At 42.7% G+C, this 11463-nt stretch overlaps 1 protein-coding gene across 2 annotated transcripts; it reads right to left on the bottom strand.

The window, feature by feature from the left end:
• Window positions 1–2190: 2190 nt before the first annotated feature.
• On the bottom strand, window positions 2191–5577 carry TSPYL1 (TSPY like 1). Of its 2 annotated transcripts, XM_008263395.5 has the most exons (2): window positions 4929–5225; window positions 2191–4682 (listed from the first exon to the last, which is right to left on the bottom strand). In XM_008263395.5, exons 1-2 carry the CDS (start codon window positions 5052–5054, stop codon window positions 3759–3761), a joined length of 1050 nt encoding a protein of 349 aa, XP_008261617.1. In that variant the 5' UTR covers window positions 5055–5225; the 3' UTR covers window positions 2191–3758. The 2 variants fall into 2 exon arrangements, with proteins under 2 accessions (XP_008261617.1, XP_002714774.1); XM_002714728.6 differs by having other exon boundaries at window positions 2191–5577.
• Window positions 5578–11463: the final 5886 nt, after the last annotated feature.

Below are 11463 nucleotides of genomic sequence, written 5' to 3'. Positions count from 1 at the left end.
CCGCTGTCTCAAGCAGCAACATAAGCAATACGACAAAAGCCTCCCCCAGCAATAACTTTTAACTAAGACCAAGTTATTCATACTAACAGGGATTTTAGATTTTTTTATGGCAAAACTAGTTGCTGTCTGCTACAATATGGTACAGAGTATTCTAGTTTGAAATGAGAAACCCTAATTGAATGCAGCCTAGATTACACTTTGGATAATACACTTCTATTTGCTGAGCCTCTTACTTTCCTATCAAATTGGGATAGTGATACCAAAACTATACAAAATGTGACAGATCCAATAAATTGAGAAAATTATGAAGACAAAGACAGGTATTTGATGTAAAGTTAGATATCCAAAGTTCAAATCATGACTCTGTGGGGTAGGTAATTCATTTGTGATCAATAATGTAGATAAATGTCTTTTTTTTAATAAAGTTTGGGGAAAAGAATCAAGTGAGACAAAGCAGCAGCAGCAGTTTTATACAGTGGTTTCCCAAAATAAGCCTGTATAAGAACCACCTGGAGCACTGGTTAAAACTCCATCACCAGATCCTATCTTCAGACTTTCTGTTTCAGTAGGTCAGAAGTGGTCCAAGATTCTTCATTTATAATAAAATCCAGATGAAGCTAATGCTGCTCATCTAGAGATCATCCTTTGTGATCCACTGCTGTAGGCTAATGGAGAGGTACATATAGGAGTTGACGTTCAGAGAGAAGCATCTTCTCAGCATGTTAATGTTCAGAAAAGCAAAGGGAAGCTCAGAGAAATTAGAGTGACCCAGGGAAATCAACTTGAGTATGTCAGTGCTCTTTACAGGAGTTTGGTATTTTATTACAGTGTGTTAATGCTTAGAATCTTTTTGCACGTAGTAAGCTCTCAACTCTTTGCTGCTATTATCCTTTGCAACCTTATAATGCATTCTCCAAATGTAGGACATTAACTTATAATGCAGGTATTATCATCCTTACATTATGAATAAGGAAACAGAGACTCAGAAGTCATCTTTTTGGTGAATGCATTACATGGTAATTGTAAAACTTTTTTAATTTACTTAAGACAGAGAGAGAGCAAGCAGAGAGACATCCAGAGAGAGATCTTCCATCTGCTGGTTCACTCCCTAAATGCCCGCCCACAACAGCCAAGGCTAGGTCAAGCCAAAGCTAGGAACCCAACTAGAACTCAATCCTGGTCTCCTATCTGTGTTGAAGGGACCCAAGTACCTGAGCCATCAGCTGTGCCTCCCAGGGTACACATTAGTAGGAAACTGGAATCCAGAGCAGATCCAGGACTTGAATCCAAGTACTGAGACACGGGATGCAGGCAAACACGTGCCCTCAAACTGGGACTTAATCCCAGTTTAAAGTTAATGTGTCTTTCCTGTTCATCAGGCCATTTCTAAGATACCTCGGTATTTATTAAAAATAAGTAGCTTAAATGGCCCATTCATTTTGGTTTTACTTTTTATTTTTATGCATTTATTTGAGGAGAGAGCGCTCTCCCATCAACTGGTTCACTCTCCAACTGCTGGTCACAGCAGAGACCAAAGCCAGGGACCTGGAATTCAACACAGGTCTCCCACATGGGTAGCAAGAGTCCAATTACTTGAGCTATCACCACTGCCTCCCAGGGTCTGCATTGTTAAGATGCTGGAGTCAGGAGCTGGAGCCAGGAGTTGAACACAAGCACTCCAATATGAGACACGGGCATCCTAAACAGTGTCTTGACTGTGGGCCAAATGCCATCCACCTCCACTTAATTTTTAATGGATCCATTTCCTCTTGCTTGTTCTCAAGTAAAATACTGTAAGTATAAATTCCAAAAGAGAGGCCGACGCTGTGGCACAGTGGGTTAATGCCCTGGCTTGAAGTGCCAGCATCCCATATGGGTGCCTGTTCAAGACCCAGCTGCTCCACTTCTGATCCAGCTCTCTGCTATGGCCTGGGAAAGCAGTAGAAGATGGCCCAAGTCCTTGGGCCCCTGCACCCACGTGGGAGACCCGGAAGAAGCTCCTGGCTCCTGGCTTCGGATCGGCTCAGCTCTGGACACAGGGAGTGAATCAGCAGATGGAAGACTTCTCTCTCTCTGTCTCTATCTTTCTCTGTAACTCTGTCTCTAAATAATTCTTTAAAAAAAAAGTCTCTCCCTCTCTCTGTAGCTCTTTCAAATTAAAAAAAAATTAAAACAAAAAATAAAGAGATCTAGCAGAATGACATGCTTTTATTTTACTGTCATGCATATAAGACAAATATGCCAGTGGTACATTTCCAGTTTGAAACAGCAATCGCACAAGTATTATGCAATTTTAGGAAAAGAGACACATCAATTACTAAGTTATTACCAGAGCAAATTATCCAAAAAAGCCACACAGTCTTTGGCAGATTATTTTTCCATGAAACAATATTTTGACAACTCTGAAAATGACCAACTTATTCAAATTGTTTCTAAAAATACAAGGGAACTCAACAGAATTCAACAGAAACAAGAACAAGTTGAAAACTATTATAAGTATTCACATAAATCTTAATATTGCACAGGAAAGCAAAATTGTTAATTCTTCCAAATGTTCCCAATAGAAGGCAAAAGAAAGTCAGTACAGCTCAATTTCCCAAGCAGAAACAGAAAATAACAAGACTAAATACGAGTGAAACAAAGGTACAGTACTATTCTTCCACGTACATCAGGTCACATAAAAACAAAAGAGAAAGCATGTAAAGTTGCACTGCAGTTCTTTAAATAATCATTGTTTAGGCAGCATTTTTATAGAACCACCCCCTTCAATTCTATTTCCATCCTAAGAAACATATTATTCTTCCCATCACCACTAACAGATTGAATACCCTTTCCTAAAAGGCTCTATCAGCCAAGTCCTCATTCTTGGCCCAATTTTACCTGGTTCATTGATGCCTCTGCCCTTTTATGTAGTTTTCCCTAAATATGCACCCATCATAATTTCTTTAGTTCTTCCATCCATTATAAACCAGATCTCACCTTTCATTCCTTTTAGATTTGTCTTCCTTTGAGCCCTCCAGGATTTGCTAAAAGGGTTGGGGAGCTGAGAGGACAGCTGAGAGGGCAAAAAAAGCCCTAACTAACAACTTTACAGAGTAAATTCTCTTGAGCAACAACAAAGCCGAAGTAAACTAAAAAGCCTTTTTTTTGCAGATGCTTCTATCAGTGTTTTGTTTTGTTTGTAAGAAATGGAATGAAGGGGGGAAAGAGGGATAGAGGGATCTTGGCAGCGGCCAGGGGGACAGGCATAGTAACAGGTAGTGTTACGAGATAATCAGTGCTACAGAAAGAGTGATTGCGAAACATAAATCATATGGAATGAGTGGACCCCTACTGCTCTCCCATGATATCATTAAGCCCCAGTAATTGTCCACAGACCATGAGCCTGTAATGCTGGATGCAGAGGATATGTAGAATGGGCTTCCAAACCAACCTAGAAATGCAGGTGGTAGTAACCAGAACAAAGGCCCTGGGAACAGAGTGTAAGCAGTGTAGATAAAGACAGTGCAATCTACAGCCATCATTTGCTTGGCTTTGCAGTGGTGTGAACCATAGCCATGCAGCACGTGTTATTAATGCAGAACAGCATGAAGGTCATGTGGAAGTGAAGCAGCATGCCCATGATGGTCTCAAGCTTGAGGTTTAGAGGAGGGAATATCCAGCAGAAGACAGGGTGAAGAAAGGTCAACAAGACAGACCCATCACTGTTGCCCCAGCAGATAGTAAGAGACCTTGTGCAGCATTCCCAAGGGTAAGGGTTAACCTGACTGGAATCCAAAGGGCCTGGGGATCTCCACTGGCTCCCTAATTGGGCGACGTCTAGCTCTGCGAACACCTTCACGCAACAAGTAGTACTGCAGTGGATTTGGCCACAAGTCCTCTTTGATAATCTCAGCAATTCTGTCAGATTCTGGAAGGCTGTGGTCTGAAAACCAGGTGAAGAAACTGCAGATGAGGTCTTGGTTTCTACGGATGAAGGACTGGGGTTCATGTCCCCTGCGCCATATGATTGGCGTAGAAAGAGACACTACTCTCCCAGAGGATCGGACCTCGTATTCCTTGACAATCAGCTTATTTCTGAAGTAGGGATTTCTTCGAAAGAAGAACTTGAACTTGCAGCCAGTCCGGGGGTGTCTGAGTTCCTTCACCTCCAAATTGGATATGTACCTTAACATGTCTGCATCTTGGCCCCTAATCATGCCGGACAGCTGGGGATGGTTCCGAAAGGCAGTCATCCAGAAACCCGGGATGTTCTGAATGATGTAGTTTCTCCGCTCCAGGTAGTGTCGACGCATTCGCCCAAACTTCTGCTCCAGCTGTTGGAAGGCCCTGTCAGCCTGAGCATTCACAGTGTCCAGCTCCTGTTGGATGGCCTCCAGGGGGTTCATGCGCAGAACCACATTGAGATGCCAGGGCCCTGCCTCCTCCTTCACCTCCTCTACCACTCCGTTTTCCTCCACCACTTCTATTTCTTCACCTGCTGGCTTCTCCACCTCCATCTCCTCCGCCACTACCTGCTTCTCCTTCACGCCTTCCGTCTCCACCACCTCAGCCCTCTCCTCATCCGCGGCTTCTGAGAAGGAGGCACACTTTTCAATCTTCACTTCCTCCGCCTTCGCCCCCACCATCGCCTCACACTCCGACCTCTCTGCGCCACAGCTTTCGAGAGCCTTCTCCTCACCCTGGAAGACATCATCAAGCCTGCTGCGAGTTGCCACCACCATAGAAGCTGCTCCCAGTCTCTCTGAGGGAGGCGGAGCCTCTTCCCGCCCGGCCGTGATCGCTACGGGACCGCGACCCCCAACGACTCGGATCGGGGGAGCATGCCCACAGCTCGCGGGATCCCGGGGTGCGTCCCCCTCCTCTAAAATCTGGGGCGGCGGGAGCGCAACGGACCCCAAACTTCCCTCACCCGTCTCCGCCATCACCTGCGTCGCCTCGGTTTCCTCGCTGAGCCTCAGGCTCTGGTCCGGATCTCCAGGAGGATGTTCGGGAACAGTAAGGCCGAGGGACTGGGGGAGAGAGGTGCTCTCGACCCCATGCAGGCCGCTCATGTCAGCAACGGTTAGCCAGCGGCAGGGCAGAGTCTGTTTTCCTCACAAGCGCTGCGCTCAGAGATGCACTCCCCCTCACGCCCAACCAGCGCTGTCGCCCACCAACCTCCCCACGCAGGCGTCTCCGGGGCGGTGACGTCAGGGCGGTAGATCTCACCGCCTCGCGAGAACTCGCTGCGCCCGAGGATTGGCTCATCCGCTCCCTGCCGCCAAGCGTATTTTCCTAGTTTCGCTACTGAGTTTATCCGGTTGGAAAGGCAATTATATTTACGTAAATAAATGTAGGTCGTCCTCGAAGACCGACGGCAGTGACGACTTTTCTTTCAATGCATCAGGAAACCGCGTCCAGCATATAGGCAGAATGATTCAAGGGACTTCGGTCCTCACACTGCGTGCCGTCCAGTGTCTGAAAACATGTTTTTGTGGTTTTCAGGGTTTTTTTGAGGCAGAAAGGTAAGTCTATTCCACTACTCCGTCTGGTTGGGATCAAAAATATTTTTAACCAGATGAATAGTGAAATGTTTCTCCTTCCTGAGGTGGAAGTGACGTGACCTTTACCCTCTCCTCAGCAGTTTTTTTTTTTTTTAACACCAAAGTGATGCATATTATTTACTGCTGGTCTTCAATTTATAATCTGCATTACATCAGAATTTTATTTGCTAAATCTTGTTCCGTGCCCCTTCACTGTTAGAGGGAATGATAGCTATTTACAATGCCATAACTTTGATTTATTAACATGTTTAGTTCTGTAAGATAGGCAAGTTTGGATCCAATGAAATACCTATTCATGGCAATCAACCCAAGAGAGTTCATTTGAAACAGATGTCATGTCTTTGGTTTAGTTTGCTGACTTGTGAGTGAAAGTGGTGTTATCTTGGGGCCTCTACTCACCACCGTTGTTAAGAGGATAATCCAGGTGGTTTTGATGTAGAAAACAAATTTGTGGAATGCAACATGCAGCTGATTGACTTAAGGTGAAAAGCAGTTTTATGTACTGATTTGCCTTGTATGATAGGCTGATGGTCCCCAAAGAGGATCATGTGCTGATCCTCAGAACTTACTAGGTGGCAAAAGGAGCTTTCCAAGTATGGTTAAATTAATGATCTACACAAGTGAAGATTATCCTAGATTGTCCAGGTGGGCCCTGTGGAATTACAATGGCCCAGATAAAAAAGGAGGCAGCGTGTCAGAGAAAATGTGATGACCAAAGCAGAGGAAAGTGAGAAAAATATTATGCTGCTGGTTTTGAAGATAGAGGAAGGAGCAAGGATCCTAGGAATGAGGTAGCCTCTAGGAGGTAGGACGGTAAGAAAACAGATTCTACCCTTGAGCCTCCAAACGAGTGCAGTCCTCCCAACACCTTGATTTTAAGAAGTCGGATAATAAATTGTCACTTTAAGCTATGAAGTGTATGGTTGTTTGTTTCAGAAGTAATCTGAAATAAATCCACCTTGCGTTAGATTTCGTTGCATGTACTCATGCCTCAAGTTGTTTCTAACAGCAGCCTCTTCAGCTTTCTCCATTGCTTCCCCTAACGTCTTGCCTACTAAGTATGCTTTATCACTGCTTGAAATCCTTTGGATATTGAAACCAAAAATGTACTTAGGCAATACACAGACAAAGTTGAAGCCCAAACATACCACAAAAGATATTTGAGAAGACTGAACTGCAGGAGGACAAGATTGTGGTTTATTTACCTCTGTTTACCTAATAACTAACACACTGTCTTGCACAATATTCCATAGATTGTGTTAAATTAAGGAGAAAATGAATACAGTTTCTCCTGATTGCAAATTGGTACTTGTAAAAGAGAAGTAAGGGACTTTTGGATTGTCACCCTGCTTTCGTCCTTATCCACCTCTGGATACTGGAGGGCCACTGTACTGGGCACAGTCCTGGTTTGGAGAATTAATTTCTGCATGTGTGTCAGAGCCTCTAAAAGCATAGAAAAACCACAAAGAAAACTTTTATTTTATAAATAGTTTACATTTGTGTGATCACACTGTATGATAAACTGGGAAGACCAACAGATTTAGGTGAGTTTACATAGCAAAGCCTCAAACTACCAGTACTGTATTTCCAGTTCTTTCCTTTCTAGATAAGCCAAAGTAATGATCTTAGTCCTTACTTCATTTCTCTCTGTAATAGATGTACATGGATTCTGTGCTGCATGGCTGGAATTGCTTTTTGAATAGATAAGAATGAATAATTGAATTTTCTACAAGTCCTCTTTTTTTTTTTTTAATTGCCGTAAAACCATCTTCTACCTTGGAACTTGAATAATTTAAGTTAGCTAAAATGGAGACTTTTATTACACTTTGCCTTTCTGTTTTTATTCTTTCAAAGATATTTGAAATTCAGAGTTACACAAAGAGAGAAGGAAAGGCAGAGAGAGAGAGTCTTCCATCCACTGGTTCACTCCCCAGATGGCCACAAAAGCCAGAGCTGCACCGATCCAAAAACAGGAGCCAGGAGCTACTTCCAGATCTCCCATATGGGCACAGGGGCCCAAGGATTTGGGCCGTCTTGTACTGTTTTCCCAGGCCATAACAGAGCAGGATGGGAAGTGGAGCAGTTGGTACTCGAACCGACACCCATATGGGATGCCGGTATGGCAGGTGGCAACTTAACCCACTATGCCAACAGTGCCAGCCCCTGCCTTTCTACTTTTGAGCAGAAAAAAGTACCAGATTTTGGCCAGTTCTATAAGAAATGTCTTTGTCATAGTTGTTATTATGATATTTACAAATGTAATTGGTGGCCAGCGCTGCGGCTCAATAGGCTAATCCTCCACCTGCGGCGCCAGCACCCCAGGTTCTAGTCCTGGTCAGGGTGCTGGATTCTGTCCCGGTTGTTCCTCTTCCAGTCCAGCTCTCTGCTGTGGCCCTGGAGTGCAATGGAGTATGGCCCAAGTGCTTGGGCCCTGCACCCACATGGGAGACCAAGAGGAAGCACCTGGCTCCTGGCTTTGGATCAGCGCGGTGCGCCGGCCGCAGCAGCCATTGAGGGGTGAACCAACAGAAAAGGAAGACCTTTCTCTCTGTCTCTCTCTCTCTCTCACTGTCCACTCTGCCTGTCAAACAAACAAACAAACAAAAACAAATGTAATTCGTGCTTCTGTAATATTAGGAATGATCTCAATTGTAGATGTTGCACTTAAATGTAGTCAGGACTCTGCTAAATGTAATTTCCCCTACTAGTGTCAAGAGGCTTAGGAGGAACTCTTCCATTTCTTCTTTTAGGCATATTTGAAAAGCTGTGATATGGAATATTTGTAAATGGAAAGTGAGAAAAGTTAATTTCTTCTGATTTAAATTAGATGAATATACTATTGGAGATCCAAATGATTGTAACTCTTCTTTTGGAAAGCTTAAGTTATGATTACTTTTTATTAAGTAGTCAGGACAAGGTCCATTGAAGGACAAGAATTTTAGAAGATAAAGCATGTAGTACATGCTATGTTTTTAAAGACAGAGTCTTTGCTTGGAAAGAAGTGTTTTAGGAATTCAACTTGTACCAAATCTCAATGCAGAGGGAGTTACAGAAGCAGTATAAAATTAATCCAACCTGGGTGAGTTTTGGTTGCATCAACATATGCCTCATTACACAAAAGTTAGTTGAACCTTTTCTTTTTCGGATCAGCGCAGTGCGCCGGCCGCAACACACCAGCCGTAGCAGCCACTTAGGGGGGTGAACCAACGGAAAAAGGAAGACCTTTCTCTCTGTCTCTCTCTCTCACTGTCCTCTCCGCCTGTCAAAAAAAAATTTATTCATTTATTTATTTGAGAGAGAAAGGGGGAGACAAAGGAAGATCTTCCATCTGCTGTTTCAATCTCCAGATGGTCGCAATGGCCAGAGCTGAGCCAGGCCGAAGCCATGAGCCAAGAGCTTCTTCTAGGTGTCCCCCATGGGAGGCAGGGGCTCATGTACTTCCACTGCTTTGCCCAGGTCATTAGCAGGGAGCTATATCAGAAATGGAGCAGCTGGGACTCAAAATAGCACCCAGATGGGATGCTGGAGTCGCCACTTTACCTGCTATGCTATAGCGTCAGCCCCTAGTTGAATCTTTTCTAATGTGGTTCTGTTTTGCCACACAGGAGAAAAAAAAATATGGTTACTATTTCCTATAGAAAATTCCATTTACTATACTAGGACTGTTTCTTATAAAATTTTTTCTCAATCTTTTTATACCAAAAAATCCTTAAAAGGATATGTGTCTCTTTTCTATCACACAGGTTATTTTGCTGAGACTTTCTCTTTCTAGGCAGATATTGCCCGTTCTCTAAGACCAACCACAAATCGATCTTATGTTAGAATGTACAATGAATTAAATGTCAACCAGTTGACACTAGCAGTTAACTAAGTTAACCAAGGTCATGCTTATAATGACTGCTAAATTTCTTCTTCCATCTCCTGGATATAGCTTTCCTTAACTACTCAATGAACTTGTTAATCTTACTCTTCTGAATTTCTATAACTGTTTTATGAGCTATGTAGCCATGCTGGCAATTTAGCACTTATATTCTTCCTCTTAGTGACTCTGGTTGTCTCTTATATTGCAGTCTCCTCATCCTAGCATTCCAGTATCTTCCCATGGGATTTTAGCACAGTTGCTGCTACTTTCACATTTACTCAGTATAACATAAAACTTGGATTTTGGTACATTCCTAAGAAAGTATTCTGTTTGACTACAATAAAACCCTAAATTATCTTAGAAAAACTAACCGCCTGTCTATAATGGCATTATATTATTTGAAAGAGGAATGTATTTGGCTATGCTTTTTGTGTGACATTTCTGTACTTCAAAATATAAGATATATTGATACTTGACAGAGCATTTGTGTGACAATAAACCCTACTACCCAAAAGATGGTTGAATATTTTGTAATACGGTTTTATCCTTAGGAAAGCATGAAGTATTCTCTACCTATCAAGGAATCACATTCTTCAGGAATGATTTCTCATTGGCAGGAAGTATAGCAGAAATTCAGACATTTTTGTTTTGCATTAATTTCTAATTACAGTTAATGATAGCTTTCACTTAGTTACTTCGTTACTTCTTCTGGTGTAGTAGCCACTGGTATTAACACCATTCCATGTATCATACCTTCTAGTTTTCCTAAGAGTCCTGTGATGTAATGCTATTATGACCTTCATTTTACTCATTAGGGAACAGAGGCAAGGAGAGCCTGGTCACCTACTCAAAATGATATGGAAAGTGATGGATCATTGATTTGAACCCAGGGAATTTGACTCGAGCTTCTGCCCTGTGAACAGAATGTGAACTCACGTTCTTAAAATAAGAACCATACTTTCTTAGCATTAATTGATGGACAATTTTCTCCTTCCCTTTTCTCCTCCCAGTCTACAGGGAAATTAGTAATTTTTAGGAAAGTACCCAAATGTTTGCTATTTAGAGAAAAAGCATTTACTTACTATCCAGTATTCAATATTTTCTCAACCTCAGGAGACCGAATGCCATTTTTTAATAACATATTAAAAAAAGATTTATTTATTTATTTGAAAGTCAGAGTTACACAGAGAGAGAAGGAGAGGCAAGGAGAGGTCTTCCATCCATTTGTTCACTCCCCAAGTGGCTGCAACAGTCAGAGCTGTGCTGATCCATAGCCAAGAGCCAGGAGCTTCCTCCGGGTCTCCCATGCAGGTTCAGGGGCCCAAGGACTTGGGCCATCTTCTACTGCTTTCCCAGGCCACAGCAGAGAGCTAGATGGGAAGTGGAGCAGCTGGGACTTGAACCTTTGCCCATATGGGATGCTGACACTGCAGGTGGCAACTTTACCTACTACACCACAGTACCAGTCCCTATAACATATCTAAAACAGTGTTTACTTTCCTGAAGAAATGTACAGGCAATATAACCCACCTACACACATAACTAGAAAAGCATCAACATATTATAAGCTTATACAATAGGAATAAAAGTAATTTATAGTCACATATGAACATGTCTACTCTGAAAGAAATGGCCAAGTAGCTATAGAAAGTTAAACTTGTTATATAATCACCATGGATGGAAACTTATACGAGTTTATTTTACTTGTGGTTCTGATACCTTGGTGATAAGACTTTCTGAAATGGTGACAAAATATTACTTAAGTTCTGGACAAAGAAAATGAAAGCCACCCCCACCCCAATTGTCAGGATACTGAATTTTTGCATTGTAAGAAATAGATCTTTATGTTTCTGATATCAAGATGTGTCTTTCCAGCACTGTCAGCTAGATGTCTGTCAGTCATTACATCATTCCCTTTGTCACTGCCTGAACATTTATAAACCTAGTTGTTGCTATTACTGATTGCACTGCCAGACAAACTGAAGACAGTTTTAAAAGGGATATGAGGCTGGCGCCGTGGCTCACTAGGCTAATCCTCCACCTTGCGGCGCCGGC

This window comes from Oryctolagus cuniculus, chromosome 5 (genome assembly GCF_051225735.1).
Source record: "Oryctolagus cuniculus isolate XC-2025 breed Fujian yellow rabbit chromosome 5, ASM5122573v1, whole genome shotgun sequence".
In the NCBI taxonomy this organism is placed as follows: domain Eukaryota; kingdom Metazoa; phylum Chordata; class Mammalia; order Lagomorpha; family Leporidae; genus Oryctolagus; species Oryctolagus cuniculus.
This window is presented reverse-complemented; position numbering and strand designations above follow the sequence as displayed.